Source organism: Eptesicus fuscus, chromosome 9 (genome assembly GCF_027574615.1).
Source record: "Eptesicus fuscus isolate TK198812 chromosome 9, DD_ASM_mEF_20220401, whole genome shotgun sequence".
Taxonomy (NCBI): domain Eukaryota; kingdom Metazoa; phylum Chordata; class Mammalia; order Chiroptera; family Vespertilionidae; genus Eptesicus; species Eptesicus fuscus.
In genome coordinates this window covers 35,749,466-35,769,828 of record NC_072481.1, presented here as the reverse complement: position 1 = coordinate 35,769,828, position 20,363 = coordinate 35,749,466, and the positions used below count along the sequence as shown (strand labels likewise).

General features: G+C 46.7%; 1 protein-coding gene across 2 annotated transcripts in view; it reads right to left on the bottom strand.

Annotated features, from left to right (window-relative positions):
• Positions 1-20,363, bottom strand: part of BEND5 (BEN domain containing 5) — an 800,567-nt gene that overhangs the window by 41,035 nt on the left and 739,169 nt on the right. Inside the window, exon 1 of one of the 2 annotated variants that reach the window (XM_008139334.3) lies at positions 6,133-6,360. The exons of the other annotated variant lie outside the window; for it this stretch is intronic. Coding sequence (XP_008137556.1) covers positions 6,133-6,358 — 226 coding nt within the window. The 5' untranslated portion in view covers positions 6,359-6,360. Of the gene's footprint in view, positions 1-6,132; positions 6,361-20,363 lie in introns of those variants that run through there. 2 annotated transcript variants of the gene reach the window in all.

The following is a 20,363-nucleotide window of genomic DNA, read 5'->3' as shown; positions in this document are numbered from 1 at the left end:
ACCTCATCCTACAAGGATGTAGACAGAGAATGTGGAAACTCTGAGCACTGAGCCTGGAGCCTGGTGAGCACTTAATAACTGCTTAGTAAATTAGTCCGTAAAGGTGAAAATCAATGGCTATTCTTCCTTCCGGGTTTCCCTCTGGTATGAGGGTGACCACCTAGCATAACTCAATATCTGCAAACCTTAAAAGAACCAGAAAAAAACCTCTTCAGAGTATGCATGTTTTCCTGATAAGCATTTTAAAATGAAAAGTACACACACCTTCTCTCTCTAAGGAGCTTATAAGACAAAGCAGGAAGGCACAGTGGGAAGGGAATTTATCTTGCATTCAAAGATCTAAATCTGAATTCCACTTTTCCAGTGTGTCTTTAAAAATAAAAACGATTTAAGTAATAAAACAGCACCAAAAAAAAGAGAGCAGGACCCCAGCTTACCTGAGGCATTTTCTCTTTCCTCCTGTGAACCAGAGCTCTGAAGTGCTCAGTAACACATACCATCTCATTGTAACAAGTATGTGGTTTCTGAACAAGACAAATCACATCAGACAAAACCTTCAATGGTTAAGATTTCAGTAGAATCTGCAACAGATGACAGCAGGCAAGTTCCAATCTTTGCTCCAACATACATCAGTAGAATATGTCAAAACCTAAATTAAAAGTTTTCACTCGCTTTTTTAAAAAAGAAATAAATCCTTTTGTTGGCAGTCTCCCACTGATGACATGCAACAATCTTTGCATATGAAATCGGCTCGTCCCCTGCTTCCCCGCTAACTTTGTAGACGTTCCAAAGCGTTTCTGGAGCAAGTGATCTATTTGGACCAACGATGCCAAGCTGGGACCTGAGCCCTGAATGAGCTAAAACTACCAAAGCAAGAAGAACATGGCTTTGGAAGCTATTTTCCCCCAAGTGTGGGGATTCTTCTAGTCGAGGGAGTGATAAAGAATACTGACTTTTTCCAGATGAACCAAGTTGAATGAAACCTCAAAATCCCACTGCAAGTTTCTGTTCTGAAAAGCATGTTGCTGCTACAGAGGTTCCTGTGCCCCCTACTCTCCCCAAGCAGGAAAAATGCACCTGTCTCCCCAAAGTCCCTGTGATTTCAACACGGGCTGACTGGTGTGGACTACGTGCCGGGCAATGAGGACGCAGAGACAAAGCAGGCAGGCCCCAGTAGGAGGCTGGTGGGAGAAGAAGATCAGAGTGGGCATCAAAACCAGAAACTAAAACTGTCCTCTGGCTCAAAACTTGTCTTAAACTGTCTGCTTCATGAACAGTTCTTCCACTGCCTTTCACTCTTCTCCAGCTGCTGTGTGGCAGACAGGGACATCAACTAGTTTACAAGGGAGACTGCTAAGTGGGGGCCTGGCACTGGGAGACCTGGGCTCCAAGTCTGGCTTCGTCACTGATTAACTGCACACTGCAGGCAACATTCACCACTAACCAAACCAAGACTCAAAGTGCTAAGGTCCATAGCAAGGAACAAGCAAAGAAAAAGGAGAGCTCCGAGGAGGAGGGAGCCTCTTAGGAGGGGAGAGGGTAGCTCAGGGAACATCCCTGAGCAATGCATTTTGTCCACTCCTCCATCACAGCCCTCAGCTCGGTGCACCAGACCCATGTCACATGTCTGCCTTCCCCACTGGAAGGTGAGCTCCGTGGGCAGAGGCCCCGTGTCAGACAATGATTAATCCATCCTGGTTGGCTCAAAGGAATGCCTGAGGGTGTGTTCTCAGGGTGGCAGAAAATACTGCAGACCTAGGGGCAGCGGGAAGGGTGGGTAGAGCTGGAGAAGTGAGGTGGGGCTGGGCTGGGCACTGTGAAGGCCGGGCCAAGAAGCTGAAAGTTTACTCAGCAAGCAACAGGGAGCTGCCGAAGGTTCTAAGGGGAACAGCGAATTGACCAAGACAGTGTTTCAGATGATTCTGACAGTAATTTAGAAAAATAGATTGGAGGCAGGGCAGTCAACTGAAGGCTGCTGCACTGGTTTAGATGAGTGAAAGCTGGTGCAGGCCGAGTGCAGGCAGGGGGAGTGGAGCTGGGAAGGAAATCCCTTCTCCACACGGCCCCAGTGCCTGGCTTCACCTCTGTAACATGTACCTGGGGTCCTCAGACTACGCACTCCCTGAGGGTAATGCCCTTCCTTCTTTATCCCTCTGCCCCTGACAGAAACCCTACAGAGCCGGGCAGGAAAAGTTAGCTGGTTTCCCTTCCGTCACTCTGTCCTTTCATCCTGGTACTCAGACGTGTTGGTGCATTGGTGCGTCTGCTTATCACAGCCCTGGGCCTGGCATACAGAAGGAGTAAGGGGCACTTGACCACAAAAGGAATTTAGCACACTCAAATAATAACAACACAGCGTAGGTGCATAGAATTTTAAGATTCTGAGTCTAGGCCTGGCCAGTTAGTCAGTGGTTAGAGCGTCGGCCCTCAGACTGAAGGATCCCATGTTCGATTCCAGTCAAGGGCATGTGCCTTGGTTGCAGGCTTGATCCCTGGCCCCCAGGGCCACATACAGGAGGCAACCATTAGATATGTCTCTCTCACATCAATGTTTCTCTCTGTGTGTCTCTCCCCATCCCTTCCACTCTCTCTAAGAATCAATGGAAAAAAATATCCCATGGGTGAGGATTAACAAAAAACAAAAAAAAACACCCACATACAAAGGTTCTGAGTCTAGAGAAACCAGTTTTGGCTCTGTAAAGAACACAAAATTCAACACCATGAGCCCCCAGTAGCAGGCTGGACTGCAGCTAGATAACAGTAAGCTCTCCAAATGGGTAGCTCTCACTTTCACAACTTGTTTGGCAGATAAATAAGAGTGAGTCAGGAAAAACCACAGTCCAAAGGTAAGCCAAGTCTTGGGTTACGTTGACTCCCCATGGAGAAGGCAAGCTCCTTTGAGATTTCCTCGGGAAAATGACAACTGAAGCGGGGAGGGCCAGGCGTGTAGGCTCTGCAGGATGGAGGCTGGTAGGAGAAGAAGAAGAAGATCAGAATGGACTTGAAAACCAAACTAAAACTGTCCTCTGGCTCGAAACTTGTCTTGAACTGTCTGCTTCATGAACAGTTCTTCCACTGCCTTTCACTCTTCTCCAGCTGCTGTGTGGCTAACAGGGACATCAACTTCTTTACAAGGGAGAAGGCTAAGTGGGGGCCTGGCACTGGGAGACCTGGGCTCCAAGTCTGGCTTCGTCATTGATTAACTGTACACTGAAGGCAGGTCTCTGAGCCTCAGCGTCCTCATCTATAAAATGGAAATAATAATAGTGATCTCTACCATCAGAGTCACAGGGAGAATCCTCAGATACTGCGCAGGCACATGGCAAGACTGTCAAAAAGGGTGGATTTGTTTTTTCCCCTTGAACTGAAATCACAGTTTGGCAAGAAAAGGGCTAGGCCCTAGGGTCTGACACACACTAAAACCACAGCGTTAAAAGACCATGAGCAGGGGAAAATGCAGAGCTCCATGGCATTGGCTTTGACATTTCCTGGAGAAAGAGGTACACTTGCAGGTGGCTCTGGGTTGGCCTAGGCCAATATTCAGTCAAGTAACACACTTCTCACCAAAATCCATACACTGGCCCCCAAACTGCCTCTGAAACCATGCTGCAGTGCCAGACAGGGTTCAGTCACTCATGGCTAATTCACAAACATAAGGTGGTTCTGCTTCCCCCGCCTCCCCCCGAGGGCTCACCTCCTCACATTTGGTGCCACAACACGGTGGTACTTACATCTGGGAGATGCAGAAGGCGAGCTCTTTAAGATGATGTCACTGCAAGCAGCTCTCAGAGCCACCACAGTCAAGTCAATTGGGGGTTTCAAGGCACACAGGAGAGTTTTTCCTGCATAAATGAATTCCCAAACCCACCATGGCCCTTCCCCTCAGGCCTGTAGCCAGGGCAGTGGGCTCCAATTTAAAAATTAACCAGTTGAGTGGAATTCAAGATGTGTCCACCAACCTCAAGTTGTTGTTTTCTTTCTTTTTTCTTTTCTCCTCCTAAGAAAAAACCCCGAAGAGAGTCAGGAAAGTCCTTTGCAAACTCACTTTGCTCAAACTGGCGCCCTGCCTCTCCTCTGGATCTATTCTGCCAATTTCCAGGTGTTGCCTAGATATTTTTTAATAACCCCAGAGATTTATCAGCGTTCCAACTTGGAGGATGAATTGTCTATAGATTCATGATTTATGGTCCTCAGACCAATAACTACACGTGTCTTACTTATGCAGACTTCCACTGATTTTTAAAATCAGACTCAGTGGCCTAAGCCGCCTCTGAGCAGTGCCTAAAGAGCCAAGCGCAGAGTTAGTGTTTGCTGAATGAATAAATGAATGAATGAGCACTCTAACTGAGGAAAGCAGCTCTTACTTACTAACTCGCACACATACTCCTGACCCCTGACCCACATCACTTGCCCTGTCCCCAGGCCCTTCCAGACCTCGGAGTCTAAGGCAGCCACAGAGAAGCAAGCTTTCTTTGCTTTTAGCCAAAGGCAAGCTAAGGTTACAACCTAGTTACAACTTCCTCAGGTCTACACTCTTGGGGAATTAGCTCCTAATCCCTTCCCTCAGGTAATTAAAAGCAAGTAAACAGACAAAATAAAACTTAATCGGCCACAAAGGTTTCGCTTTTCTACACACTTCCCCTCATTCAGCTTTTCTGGCCTCAGGTATCCCAGGTGTTGAGTGGATCTACAGCCCTGTGCCCCAGATTTGTCCGGGAGATGGGTGAGGATACAGTCTGCCAAAAGGGCCCTGACCAATTAGTTTCCAGTTTTGCTCCCCTCCTCGACGCCTGCAAACCTCCTTCCCAGAGGCAACAGGAGCTGGTGGGAAGGGAACCACACAGGAGCCAGAGCTAGAATCTACTGCTAATTGGCCTTGGGACCCTGGGCAAGTCTCTTCTCTGTTTCCTTATCCACCAAATTTAAATATGATGTACACTGGATTCATCTGTTAGGCTAAATGAGAGAAGGCAAAGGAAGTTGGAAAATATAGGAAAGGTCTCAAACCTACAAAATACTAGCAATATCTTCATTTAGTTCCTAACTTCTGGTTTTCCCTTCCAAATGGAGAGTGGCTAACGTTCTCTGCCCACTCAAAGGTACACACTCCTTACCAGCAACAGCTAAAAGGCTGGGCCCCAAAACAGAAGTGATCCTTCCCTTTTCATCTCCTGTCTATGCCCAAGCCTCTAACAGCTAGCTGGGGATGAGTGTCCGCTGCCTTCTCTTCACAAAGGGAAAGGTGCTTAGCATGGCAGAAAGAACTTGGGGTAGGAGGCGGAAGTCGCAGTTTCTTGTGCTATCACTACCGAGTCTCAGTATCCTCATCTGTCCAATGGGAATGAAGCCACCTGCCTTGTCTATGTTGCAGGATCCTGGGGAAGTAGGAATGGGAGGCCCACATCTTATCCTGACCTAGAAATGCTTTCCTGGCCCTGGGCTCTCACCAGGGAGCCTTCCTGGAGATTCAAAAGGGGTGTGGAGGCTGAGGGATGCTGAGGGCCACTACCTTCTTACCTCCACCACCTGGACAGGGAGAGGCCCAGGAGAGTGGTGCCCAGTGATCAAGGTCTCCTCATCCCGTCCAATGATGGCCTGGACTGGACAAGGGTGTCATAGCTTCCCCCGGTGAAGAGGGACTCCCACCTGGAAGAGTCTGACAATATCCACCTTGCTTCCTCGTTCCCAGGAGGTAGCAAGGGCCTTAAGGGGAGTGAGACAGGGATCTAGAAAACTTAAGGAGACCGAGGAGCAGAGAGAAGGAACAGGGTGAGAGGTAAAGAGAAGGTGAGAGACAGAAATGAACAGCACAGACTGGCAGGGAGAGAAAGGGAAAGTGAAGAGCCAGCAGAATAGAAACAGAAAGGAGGACAGACACCAAGAGATGAAGACAGACTGACAGCGCGGGAGTGTCGGGAGGCGGGGAAGACAAAGGGGACCATCCGGTATTTTTTAACTGGTCTGGCCTTTTAGAGACACCCTGTCCCCCAAAGGAAAGTCTAAGGGTCGGGAGGAGGAGGCTTGAGCGAGCAGCGGCTCACCCCGACCTTCCGGCGCCCGGCCCCCTCCCCGTCCGGCTCCCCGTCCCAGCCCCCGCCCGGGTCCCACCGTCCCCCCTGCCCGTTCGCTCACCTGCCAGCGCCAGGATCTGGGCCTTGTGCAGCAGCAGCGCACCCCAGTCGCGAGGGGCGCGCGGGGGGCTCTCAGGCCCGGCGCCCAGCTCCTCCGGGCCCCGGTACACCGCGTACACCTTCTGGTTGTCAAAATCCAGACGCGAGCGGGGGCTGAAGTCGCGCACGCACGACACGGGCAGCGCGTAGCAGACGTTGTCCTCCAGGAACCGCACAAAGGCGTACATGGTGGGCGCGGGGGCGGGCCCGGCAGCACGGAGGTGGGGACCCGGCGGGGGGCGCGAGCCGCGCAGCCGGGCCGGGGGCGGGGGCGGCTCCCCGGGCCGGGGGTCCCCCCACTGTTATTGTTCCTGAAAGCTCCGCTCTGCCAATCGGCTGCTCTGGCCTGGGCGCGGAAAAGAGAGGGAGGGGAAAGGGGGGCGGGGGGCTGACGAGGGGGTTTGGAAGCGCACTGCCACTCGCAAAGTCAGACCCGAGCAATCACAGCCGGAGTGCGTTTCCAGTAGGGAGGGGAAAGGGCAGAGATTGAATTGCAATAATAATGATGATAATAATAATAGCATTGCAGAAAATAATGCATTAACTAAAAGTCGCGCTTGGGAAGGATTATATGGCTTCAACAATCGCACTGCAAAACAAATTGCATTACAACAAAAATCGGCATTGCAAAGGAGAGGCGAGACTGCGAGAGAATGAATGTGGCGCGCGCAGGAGTTGGGGGGGGGGGGCGGGGCGGCGCGGGCAATCTTGTTTGGATCCCTAACTGTAAACTTGCACTTGCAATGGAGCAGAATTTTAGTGTTTCAAATAATTTTAGCCACTCCTCTCAGCCCCTATAGTTCACTTTTTTTTTCTTTCTTTTTTTTTGCAAAACTGCCAGCTCCTGCTGTGGGGAGGGTCAGTCCGCCGGAAAAGTTCCCCCAGAGCTGTCAAACTAGTTCTGACCAGTACTGGGGCTTATCTGGGATTTCCAGTTGGACCAGCTGGCTGGTGTAGGCTAAGGTTTCTTGTGGGCTGCTCTCAGCCAGGGCCGCGGGGGTGCCGCTGTAGTCTCCCTCCATTGGAGCACCCCTCTCGGAACTGGGCGGGACCAGTTGGCATGAAGTGGGAAATGCAGGGGTGTTCTGAGGAAGGCGAGACCAGGGCTGGCTGGCATTTCTGGAGCACCTTGAAAAGTTCAGGAATGGGACTCTGGAATAGCAGTCCTTGGTCTGTCCCTACTATCACAGGCCTAAGAGATCTTGGAGGGTTTTGGTCTTCCCAGTCAGGCCATGGACACCAGCTGAAAGAGGGCGACTGGGCTCCACATTCACAGGAACCCCATCTCACATCAAAGGGGGACAGGTCAGCACCCTCTCACTGACGCCTCTGTGAGGGTGGATTTTGTATCACATATGGCTACTTATCACCCCAGACGTAATTAGTGCCCAGCTCAGACCTGGCACTTGGTAGGGACTCACTGAATTTTGGGTGAATAATAATAAATAGAACTCAAGTTAGACATTGTATCTATCAGAACTTGCCAAAATTAGGTCACTATATGAATAATACAACTTTCCTGGCCTCAAAACCCTTATAATCTGGTCAGGGAGTATCAAGTACTTATGTTATAGTGAGGAAAATGTTCTCAAAGAGGAATGTTTAATGGCAATGGCAGCCTCAATTAAGTGTTATATATATATATTTTTAAATTCATCTTAATAAACTCAACCTATAAAAATAAATGCACCAAAACGTTGTTTCTTAATAGTGGGGGGTGGCTTTACTTTCTTTGGTGTTTTATACTTGTATTGATTTTCCAGAGTAAGCAGGTATGACTTTATAATCAGAAAACATTAAATATTACTCTTTTAAACCCTTTGCACTCGTTTGCTTTTTTCTCGATTCCTTTATTCTAATGCTAACCGTGTCGAGTCACACTCGACATCCCAGTGCAAAAGGTTAAAAGCACTGTGCTCACATTTAAGATCAAATATACTAATGATGAAGTAGAAAAACCAAAACCCCAAACTACCTTACTGTGATTTAGGAAATACATTATACAGATGAACCCCACCAACACACACCTCCCGGATCCAAATGTACAGGTCAAGCTCCTTTAACTAAGCCCTGGTGTGTGTGTGGTGCCAGTCAGACACGCTCATGAGTTGTCCTGATGCAGATGTTGGCCCTATGTTGCCCCACACACTTGTGGTAAGAAGAGGGTCACTCTATTGTTCCAGCAGATTTATCTTCATAATTATTATTTCTTTGGACTGATCTTAAGTGAGTTTTTATTTTAATAATATACTCCTATGGTCATCAAGGGGAAGTAATGTGTAGCAGGACTTCTGACAATTCACGAGATGGATCATGCAGAGTTGGCCATATTTAATGAAAGTCCATGAAGCTCCAAACTATGTTTGCCAAAGTAATTTCAAGTAGCACCATGCCCAACCGCCTATCCCATCTAAATGAGGGTGACCCCTAAATATGTTACCGGTCTCATCTCCTACCACCTTGCTGAACACAATGTACCCCAGACACCTTAAACTATTGGACATTTCCCAAGTTAGCATGTTTTATGAGGTCCCAAGCCTTTGTGCTTGCTCTGCCCGCATCCTGGGAAGTATTTCCTCCTGGAGTGCACCATGACCTCAGCATCCCCTGCAGACCAGCTCAAATGCCATCTTCGCTGTGAAGCCTTCTTTAACCACTGCCTCTCCTCAAGCACAGGTGGTCTTTTTCTACTATCTTGTCCCAGAACCTTTTATCTTCCCTCATTAGAACGAGCTATGTGAGAGGTAACAAAAAGGCTGAGTACCTTCCACATCCCAGGTTCCTCGCACAGGGCTGGGAAGTAAATGCTTATAGAACGAATACATTATACAAAGACACAGAGAACACAAATAGGAAACCTTTTGCATGGGTTCTTCTGAAACTCTGTCCATTTCGGAGTTGGAGTGTAATCCCAGCTCTATCTTTCCCACTCCCAGTGACCACAGGACAGAACACTGATTCCACTCCTTGTAAAACAGGCACATTCATGAACGTAATAAATACCACTGCACCCTCAAGTTCAAACAAATTCCCCACCCGAGTCAGTGTAAATAATGCTCACAAGGAGGCAGTTCCATTTCCCAAGAACCCAGAAAGGAAAGAACAAACAATGAAACGAATGCCAACAGAGTAAACACAGACGCAAATATGGTTTGCATGTAGGTGCGTAGAATGGATTCTAGAGGAGGACCGACAGGTACAGGATACTCCAAGAAACACCCGTGGGCAGCCTCAGAGCAACCAAAAGAGTTTCTGTTCCCTGGGCGACTCTCACAGTCAGTCTTTTACCATAACATAGCTTCGAGAAGAACCTACTAAGTTCTTCCTCTGCCTTAGTGAAAACCATCAGAGTACCTCTTTGATCTGGAGCCCACAGCCCCAGGCTTTACACGTACCAGAAACTCAAGATGTTGGTGATTCATGATTGGCAAGTAAAGACAGTTCAAAAGAACAGATTTCAGAGGTGGTTAAAAATGTCAATTGCAACCAAATTGTAGTTGAATCCTCTCTTCAATACCCCTGCCAAATGGTCATCCAGGTTCCTCTGATAGAGTTCTAATGTCAGGAAGTTTACTGCCACCCCTTAACTTTGGGAAACTACTGATTGACTGTTGGAAGGGCCTTTCTTACTTACACTGAGGTGGAATCTTATCTCTTGTAGCTGCCAGACTAGGTTCACCACAAACAGTCTCTTGTCAGCCCTTCAGATATGGGAAAACTTGGGATCCTCTCTCCTTAGGATCTTTTTTTTAAAAAATATATTTTATTGATTTTTCACAGAGAGGAAGAGAGAGGGATAGAGAGCTAGAAACATCTATGATAGAGAAACATCGATCAGCTGCCTCCTGCACAACCCCTACTGGGGATGTGCCAGCAACCAAGGTACATGCCCTTGACCGGAATCGAACCTGGGACCTTTCAGTCCGCAGGCCGACGCTCTATCCACTGAGCCAAACCGGTTTCGGCAGGATCTTTTTTTTTTAATCTTTACCAGAGGAGTGAGAATATATTTTCCCTTTGCTTTTTAGAGAGAATGGAAGGGACCAGGGAGAGAGAGAGAGAGAGAGAGAGAGAGAGAGAGAGAGAGAGAGAGAGAGAGAGAGAGAGAGAAACATCAACGTGAGAGAGACACATCAATTGGTTGCCCCCTGCTCACACCCTGACTGGGGCAGGGATTGAACCTGCAAGAAAGGTATGTGCCCTTGACCAGGCTCTCTCCTTAAGATCTTGTCTGTTTTCTTCCCAGACATTTTCACCTCCTTCACCTATCTCTCCTCATATGACCTGGATTCAGTGATGATAACTGTGGTAACTACTTTTCCTCCAAAGCATACTATAAACCTTGCATGCCAGGCACCAAGTATATACGATCTCAATTAATTTCACACCGAATCCTTGAAATAGGTCTCAATCCCATGACAGAGTCAAGAAAACTGAGACTTATGGCAAAGCAGTTTAGCTCTGGGGAGTCCTGGAAGGTTTGGGGTGATATTTGAGAGCTTGTTTGGAGGTTCTAGCAGGGAAGTGCAACTACTCATATACCCTTGACTGAAGATCGGCGTGGTCCTCTCCTCTGGGGGGAAGGTCGCCCACTTCGACAGAGTGCACAGCTTCAGGAGAGATGCACATGGGTGAAGGAGGAAGGGGAAGCTCGCCTAGCCAGCCAGATCAGGCAAATCAACCCTGCTGACAGATGTCAAAGCCAGATCATCCTCACATCCCATATTTGCATTTAGACAGACTAGGAGCCATGTGAAGGAAGGTTTAGAGGGGAGGCAAAACTGGGGAGTGGGAGGACTATGGTGAGGCTGACTGTCCTCTCCCTGGCCCTCCCCTAACTCCTTCTTTCTGTGGACCAAATGTGCTTTGCCTCTCATCCAAGTTATTTTAATGGAGCAGAAAATGTACACATCTGGGGCAGCTTTGCAACTGCAACTCCATTGTGCTTTCCTGTTGTGTTTTGCAGAGCCTTGGGTTAATGTCAAGCTCCTTCAGTTCAGCCAGCTGAAGCATGTTCAGTGGCAGCAGCGGGGACTTGTGTTTCATATTACTGCACGGAATTCTCAATGTACTTTGCAAAACTATTTTAAGGAGACCTGGGTTCTGTGCATTTTTAAAGCAATTGGAGCGTGTCTTTTCAACCTCTCTGCTAATGATTGACCACATTTTTTCATGATTTTGTGTGTTTTTCCCCCCTGTGATATTTAATTTGACTTTTCAAGTATTTGCTTTTAATTTTTTAAAATTTATTTTAAAGAATTTTGCCCAGAAAAGTAACTTGTGCAATAATCTCAGGACCACTGTCTTCTTGGGTAAGTTTAAGGAAGACATGTTGATACCTGGTTAGGAGGATCTGGAACTATTGGGAGGTCCATGGTGGGCATTACTCTGAGCTGCATGCTATCAACCCAAAGCTGAGGCATCAACCCATGTGGTCCCCTGATCATGAAGTCTGGCTAAGTCTGGTTGTGGGGCATTGGGCAGGGGGAGAAAGGAGCAGCAGAGAGGAAGAAAGCAGGAAAGGGAGAAGTTGTATATTGAACACAGGCTCAGAGGCCAGTGTACATCACCTAGAATTAGAGGGAGTGCCAGCTGGTCATGAATGTGACAGCTTGGAGGCCTAAAGTAATGGGGGCTTTGGACTCAGACCAGGGCTTCGATCCTGACTTTGCCTCATCTTTGCTGTGACTTCAGGCAAGACAGTTCACCTCCTTGAGTCTCAGTTTTCTTACCTGTAAAATGGGGATATTGAAACATATCTTCTGAAGGTGTTGTAAGAATTGGGGCAGAAGTTTTTGACCCTCCCTGAGTATCAGGTCCACTTGAGCTTAAAAAATAATCCACTCTGTTGAGCACCTCTGAGTTAGAAGGTTTTAGGCAACATGCTAGTCATATAGGAAATGCTTGACAAAGCATAGATATTATTTTCAGGGAAAATACACAGGCCTTGAAATGATTCTGAAGTACAATTTCTTCATCTCAAATATGACATACTAATGTGAAATGAAGACAGTGTATTGTAATGTTAGGCCCTGGATCCAAATCCTGGCCCAATAAGCAAGACCTATCCTTACTAAGTTTGTGGCCACAGACAAGTCTCTTAATCTCTTCAAGACTCACTTTCTTCATGGGAATCTTAATACATATGACTTCATAGGGTTGTTCTGAGGATTAAATGAAATAATCCATGTAAAATGCTTGCTTAGCACAGTAACTAACATATGGTGAGTTCTCAATTAAAGATAGTTGCTATTATTGTTGTTATCATGATTATTATAGTTATTATTAGGAGAGCTCTTATACCTATGAGGAGAGCAGGGTGCCCAATAAATGTTTATTGAGTCAAATTGAATATCATGAGCTGAACAACACTGATAATTATCCAACAAACACCCCAGAATGCTTTAAACAAGAGCTTGTGGGCACAGGTCATGGTCACTTTCAGATCTTACATGTTCAAGAGCCTCTGAGGCTACTGGCCTTGCCTAAACTTGCAGCAAACACTTCTAAGATATTGTGTTTGGAACCACAAACACAAGTCATTATTTCAAACTGACTTTGTTGAGTATTTTCTCAGAAAAAAATAAAAACTTTTGTGCATTATACAAAACTAGAGGCCCGGTGCATGAATTCGTGCATGGGAGGGGTCTGGCCGTCCTGCCCCAATCATGGCCGATTGGGGCTGGCTGGCCAGGGGGGAAGGAGTGCAGAAGGTTCGCAGTTCAGCCCCGTCCCCAATCAGGGTGGGGGGGTGCTGATCAGGGCTGGGCTGGTGGGGGCGGGGAGGAGGGCCGCAGGAGGTTGGCAGGCTGGCCCCGCCCCCATGAGGCCGGTTGGCCAGCCACAGTGCACATCATAGCAACCGGTCATTCCAGTCGTTCCAGCCTTTCCCGTTACTTGGCTTTTCTCTTATGAAATCAACTTATTCTGTTATTTTTTTCAGATGAAATGCCACTTCCTCAGGAGAGTCCTCCCTGTCTTCCTCCTCCCATTTTCCTCTATAGGCTAGGTCAGGTCCCGGCACATATTTCTACAGCTCCGTACATTACTCTTCATGGAGTTTATCATAGTATGTAATGTAAGTTTAGTCTATTATTGACTGTCTTTGGCTCTAGATCTAAAATTCCACTGGAAAAAAGACCCTATCCAATTTTCTCACTGTCATATCCTGGCACCTTGCCTGGCACCTGGGAGACTCTAAGCCAGGCGTCCTCAAACTACGGCCCGCGGGCCACATGCGGGTGTTTTTGCCGTTTTGTTTTTTTACTTCAAAATAAGATATGTGCAGTGTGCATAGGAATTTGTTCATAGTTTTTTTTAAACTATAGTCTGGCCCTCCAAAGGTCTGAGGGACAGTGAACTGGCCCCCTGTTTAAAAAGTTTGAGAACCCCTGCTCTAAGCAAATAGGTGTTGAATGAGTGTGTGTCTGAAACATAGACCCTAGAAGACAGAAAAGCCCCAAAGTTGAGGAGCAAGGGATGTCCCAACAGCTTTATTTTGTCCCTCTGTGTCTCACCTTCCGCTTGTGAGTGTACAGGTTTCCCCATCCCCACCATGTCTGGCTTCCACAACCTGGCCCCCAAACCAATCAAAGTCCCTTTTGTAGTTTTCACTTAGCACCACTAGACAGGTTGACATTTTCAAAATGTTTATCTGAATATCAAGAAAGAACAAAATGGAAATAATTATAGAAAAATGCACATAGCAGAAAAAGGCAGGTTGACAGTCACCCATGGTTGGCATACACTAATACCAATAATAACATAATAGTATCAGAAACCTCACGGACACAGTCTATGGTCCTCCCAGAAACAGGATGATTCCACCACATCTTACAAAGCTCGACTTCCTTTTTACCGTGCTGTTGGCTAGAAATCATCGACTCTTCAATCCCTTACTCAGGATGATCGCTGCCTCATCTTAGTCTTCTGATGATTTCAACATTACTTGGGAGGTATCAGGGCAACCGACCTTCCTTCAGACCACTTGCTAACTCTCTGGTTATCTCTGCTCAGCTCCAGCACCCCATGGCTTCAACACCACACCCCCACCTCCCCAACCCCTGCATTGTAATTCACTCTTAGGCTTTTGTTTGATAACTCTGAGCTTGGTGTTCTAGGTCAGAGGCATGAAAGAGAATGCTCATTCAGAGTTAAATCATCTTAGAAGTACCCAGCAAACCATAAAGAACTCTGATTTTCTTAAGACTGTCTGTTTCCTATCTATGCCACAGATTCAGTGCCAAATCAGAGAAAGTGAATGAAAATGGAATTAACAATTACTGATTTCCATGCTAGAAACTGGACTGGTTGCCTTACATATTAGCTCCTTTAATCTTTTCAAAATACCTCATGAGGTTGGTAGTATTCTATCTACTTTTCTGATGAGGAAACTAAGACTTACAGAGGAGATAGAAATTGTTAACAGTCATATGGAGAAGACTTGAACCTTGGCTTCATGATCCGAAGCCTGGGTATAGAGGGCTATGTGGATAGGCCTTACCTCAGGGTCTCCTAAAGCAACAAGCCACTGAATTGACTGTGGGGATTAATTGCTGCGCTGCTCTCCTTTTCCCCAGAGGTTTGATTCCCCATCTACAAATATGAGAACTGGATCTTATGGGAAAGTCCAACATCTATCATTCTAAGCACCCCTAGCTTGAGTAGGGAATGAGTCTGTGAATACTGATGATTTGGACTACATTATCTGGGGTTTCTTAAATCATGTCCTTCTTACTCCAGAGACTTTGAATTTCTCAAGCACTCTGAGGTTTCCAACTGCTCAAGCAGATTTCTACAGTCTTATACCCACTGTTGGTGGCTAGAGAGTCGGAACCTGTTGGGAGTCACCTGTTACATGGCCTGGATGGAGGTTCCTCTGAGTCTTAACAAAGGAGGATCAGAGAACTCCAATCAGAGGTATCTCTGTGAAGAGTGTCAACCCCCTCCCTGTTTTAACCCTGCTATTATTTACTTGGAGGAATAATGATAGGAATAACAGCAGTGAACTCCTGTGGAGTGCTCATCTCATGCCAGGCTTTATAGACATTTCTCATTTAATCCTCAAAACCATCCTGGGTGGTAAGTACCATTAATGTGAGCTTCATTTGGAAGTTGAAGAATCGCAGGCAAAGCATAGGGATGTTAGGTAACTTGCCCAAGGTCACACAGGACTAAATGATGGAGCCAGGATTCAAATACAGGCTACTTGACTCCAGAGACCCAACCCTGGACTTCTCTACCCTGATTCTGGTACCCTCGGAGTTTGACTCTTGCCCTACTAATAAGGATAGGGAGCTGGTAGAGCATTCATCCTCACAGGGCCATATGCAGGTTCGTTGGGAATGTCCAAACCATCTTGATTGGTTCAGGTGAGACTCTGGCAGACATTATCTCAGAAAGGACCCTGGAATGCATTGATATTTTCATCCTATGCCGTGGTGGAAGGCCCAGTAGTTAACTGGCCAGACCCCCACCTCCACCAAGCTAATGCACCCTGCCACCTTGCTGGGCTGACAGTGGGTCTCTGATCACTGAGATCTGCTCATGGCTCTGCAGTCCATTCTGGAGAGGCAGCATGGCACAGAAGAGGATGCAAGGCAATATGAAAAGTGGAAAGTGCAGAGGCTTTGAACTCAGAATTGGGTTCAGTTACTGCTCTATTGTCAAGGTACTTGAGCAAATCTGTGCCTCTTGGGTCTTTCAGCTGTCAAGTAGAGTTTCATAAGGTTTTCAAGGCATCTAAAGACCATGCAGGTAAAGTGCAAAATGCCTCACACACAGTAGGTTCCAGAAACTATCAGTTATCTTTTCCATTCTCATCTTCTGAGAAAGGCTCTGTTATCTTTTCTTTTCAGGAGGTCACAGGGCACTGACCAGGATGGATGCTCAGCAGCCAGGTATTTCTGTGGACAGTGTCTTCCCCCTCCCTGAGTGCTGGGCAGCATTTTTGCAGAGGTGCACCCCCATCCTTCATGGCCAACCCTGGGCAGCTTGCCTTGTGTAAGAACACTGGGGCCTTAGTAAGACCTGTATCTTATCTTATGGAGTTTGGGGACTTGAGTTTGGGGTTCTATTGTCTGCTTTTAAAATCATGTTCAGATTTTGTATGTTTAAAACATGCCTTTAGAATTGTGAAACAATAGTGTTCTCAATCATAAAAAAGATGAGTTATATTATGCCTTTCTGTTTCCATTTCTGGGTTCTTATTTTGTCTCCTTGTATGAAATTTTCTGTGATGTCCTGCCTCATGTCTTAACTCATCTGGGATACTAGCTGTGAAAATTTAGACAAGATTCTTAACCCCAGTATGATTGTCTCATTCATTCATTCATTCATTCATCATCCATCCATCCATCCATCCATCCATCCATTTACTAATGAACTATTTGTTGAGGGCTTATTTTGTGCCAAAAGTTTTGCTTAATATTTGGTATACAGTGGATAAATAGACAGGCTGAGTTTTCTTATCTATAAAGTGAGAAACTAAAAATATTTCAGGATTGATGAGAGAGAATGAGATGATATATATAAAAGAGAGAAAGAGACAAGAAGATTACAATTTATTGAGCTCCCTACTCTGTCTCTGGTAATGCTAGGTGCTTCGTATTCAATCCTCATAATAACTTGGGAAGTAATTGTTGCTACCCTCATTTCACAGATGCATTGACAAAGGTTCAGAGAGGGAAGGTGAGGGTCCAAGTCATGCATTCAAAGCAGGTGTGAAGTTCATGCAATTTCCACTTTGCCATGTTACTTCCAGTAGTCCCTGGCATATTGCTTGTCACTTGGTAGGTACCGTAAGTCCCATCACCCACGCCATGTAAAACCTGGGAGGCTGTGCTCCTCTTCCTGCTGCTGACACATCTGATAGCACTGATAGTGGTTTGGGTAGAGTAAGAGGTACCTGAATGGAAAATCCAAATCCTGTCCCCTAGTTCCTTAGGGAACAAGATGCAGAGAAGGCTCGTGAAAGGTGGGGATGGGAACATATACCATAAACTTACAGATTAAATTTGCTGTTGAAATATGAAAACAAGTTATCAATAACTCCAGTCACCAGGGAGGGACTCTGTGGTTCTCTGGCAGCCAGATTCATCAGCATAGGAGTCATCTGGGATATGGATTCTTGGCAAGAGGAACATTCTTTTTCCCAAGCCAACCCTTCTGTGCTGCTGTGACCTTGAAAAATGAAATATTCAAAACTCTGTATTCCTCTGACTCTCAGTCACTCCCCAGGCGCAGGCACACCTCAACTGCTCAACAATAAGGCACATCTTTCCACTCGAGATGTTCAATGTCCATGGAAGAAAGAGTCTGCTGGAAACATCTGCTTGGGCCTGCACAGGTTCCCCAAACTGAAGAGAGAGATGAAATCACCACGCTCACACTGGCAAGGAGGCTGCAGCCCTACCCCAAGCCAGACAAGCTGGACCTGTGCACCCTTCTCTCCCCCACCTCTGTGTTTGGACAGGTCACAGCGAGAACTCATAACAGACTCACCAGGATAGGAGTCAGACAACACTGTCCACATGGTTTTAACTTTATGAGCAAATCTTTAACTTTGGTGTTAAGAAAAGGAAGGGCCATGCTTGAGAGTGCTTGTTGCCACTGAGAAAACCTGTGCGGGTTACTCACCAGAATGAAAAGACAGACATGGAAGAAGCAAAGCAGATTTATACACAAGAAAAAAAAGGTAACATAAAAAAATATCTGTTCCTTGGCACAGAGAAAATTTTCTCTTTTCTTGGCAATGTAATAAACACCTTAAAATAGTTACGAAACGGAAACCAATTCTGTAGAAGCTGGAAACCAAGAATAGTGACTTCAGAGAACTTAGAGCCCAAGCCTCTCATTCTAGAGATGATGAAACAGCACATAGGTCAATGCTTTACCCAAAGTTAGGTCAGCAATGGGACCCACTTCCGTCGGGCCTCTTCCCTGACCTATGGGCCCAGATTACAGGGGAAAGCCTTCAGTGCACGGTGATCCCACCCATGCCCAGAGCACTCCCTTACCTAGCCCCAGAGAAACACCCACCTCTTCATTCTCAAGGTCTAGCATTGAGAGAAGCCTCTCCTAGCTGGGAGAGGTAGTGAGAGATCCTCCTGATTCTGTCCCCTGAGGTGAGACCCTCCCCTTGCGTCTCTCCAACCTACTGCCATTTCCATGCTGCCCCCTCTGCACATACCCTCTATTCTCCACCCCACAACCAAGGCTGCTGCCAATTTAACACTGTGGTGAAAGCATGAACCCAACCCATTTCAGGGGCTTGGCCTAAGTACACCTGAGGCAGCCTGGATTCAGAGGCTGGATGGCAACAAGATGAAGGAAAAGGGAGCAGAGTGTAGTCTGTGATCTGAGCTTTGAAATCAGACAAATCTAGACCAATCCCAGCTGCACAGACCTGAGCAAGTCACGTGACTTCTCTGAAGTTTGGTTTCCTTATCTGTGGGGAAGAGAGACCTACCTCCCAGGATATGTACAATTAAATGAGAGAGCACACAGAAAGCATCTAGTGTAGAGCTTTGCACATAGTGGCCTCTGGTATACATAAAGCATTAAAAAAAACCTGATTTACAAAGCACAGGTTGATAGTCAATCATTCAAAACATCACGTGAAGACAGAGACACAGGTATAATGCTATGTGCCTTCAGAGACAGAGACTGGAGTGACGTGGCTGTAAGCTAAGGAATGCCAAAGAATTGACCGCCACCACCAGGAACGAGGAAGAGACAAAGACGGATTCTACTCAGGGTCTCAGAGGGAGCCGGGCTCTGCTGCCACTTTTGGACGTCTAGCCTCCAGAATAGTGAGAGAATAAATATGATTCTGTTGTGTTAAGCCACCCAGTTTAGGGTAGTCGGTTACAGCAGCCCTTGGAAACTAGTACAACTGGGGAGGCACGCAGGGGAGCAAATGCAACCATTATAACAGAAGTGGAATAACACTTATAGTTTCCTGAGCTGAGCCTGTTCCATTTATTCAATCATAATTATGTGATCTTGGTTAAACCAGGACAGCTTCTTGTAAGCCTCAGTGCTGATGGAGGTCTGTCTGGGTGGAGGTAGTTTATCTAGGAATTGGACACCCGTGCCTGCCTCAGGGAGCAGGAGCGGACATCTCCAGGATAGCTCGAAGCTCAACAGGCAGGGAGGGAAGGCAGGGGACTCAGCATTTGGGCTAGAGAGCAATTGTGAGCAGAAGCAGAGACGTGTGAACTGGTTTTGGAAGTTTGGGGAAACTGGAACTGGTTAGTCACTGCTGGAGCACAGCGCTGATGCTCATCTGCCTTCTAGACCATTTTCTCCACCTCGCTATCCCACAGCCACCCCCTACTCAAAATATCCCAATCGGAACTCGGTCTTTCCTCCTACCCTCAGCCATACCACCTCTTCCCTGTTCACCTCCTGCCTTTGCTGACTTGGTGAATGGTCCGCCACTCACCCATGCAGCTTCCCTAGAGGTCCCAGAGCGCCTGTATGCTCAAGCCTTGGAAACGGACTTCCTTTCTGTCACAATTTACACAATCATTTCTGAGCTTCACTATCTCTGGTTCTGATGGATTCTCACTTGGCACCAGCTCCCAACTCTCCAGCTGTGTCTCTCGGCCATAATCCTTCCAGCCAAGCCTCCCTGCCAGATAATTAATGATCTGTAAACAAATGCTTAATTGCATCAGGGGAGCACATATTTAAAGAGACTGGGTGATAAAGCAAAGGCTCCTTTTTATCACATGAAGAATATTTATCTCACAAACTCTCAAATATTTCTATCACATGAAGAATATTTCTCTCACAAACTCTCCCCACCTTCAACTGATCAGTTAGCCTGCATTTTCATCTCACATATTAAACCTTAACACTCTCTTGAAGCAGGATCCCCTAAATAAAAAGCACAAAAAACTGCCTGAAGGACAGATGGCATTAGTCTGAGGCATAGCCACATCAGGTGCTTCTAGAGACATGAGACCTTCTTCTCTTTCTGGGTCTAGTCCTGTTGGCCCCCAGACTCAAGACTCGAGCACTTGCTTAGAGAAAGAGAATGTTGGCTCCTGGCAAGAAGGGGAAGGAAATGTGGATTTATTAAGAATCTAATATATGCCTGGCTCTTCTACTTATGTTCTCTCATTTTCCTCTTCACAACAACCCATGAGCTGCTACCCACCATATAAAGAAGAAAGTTAAGCACCT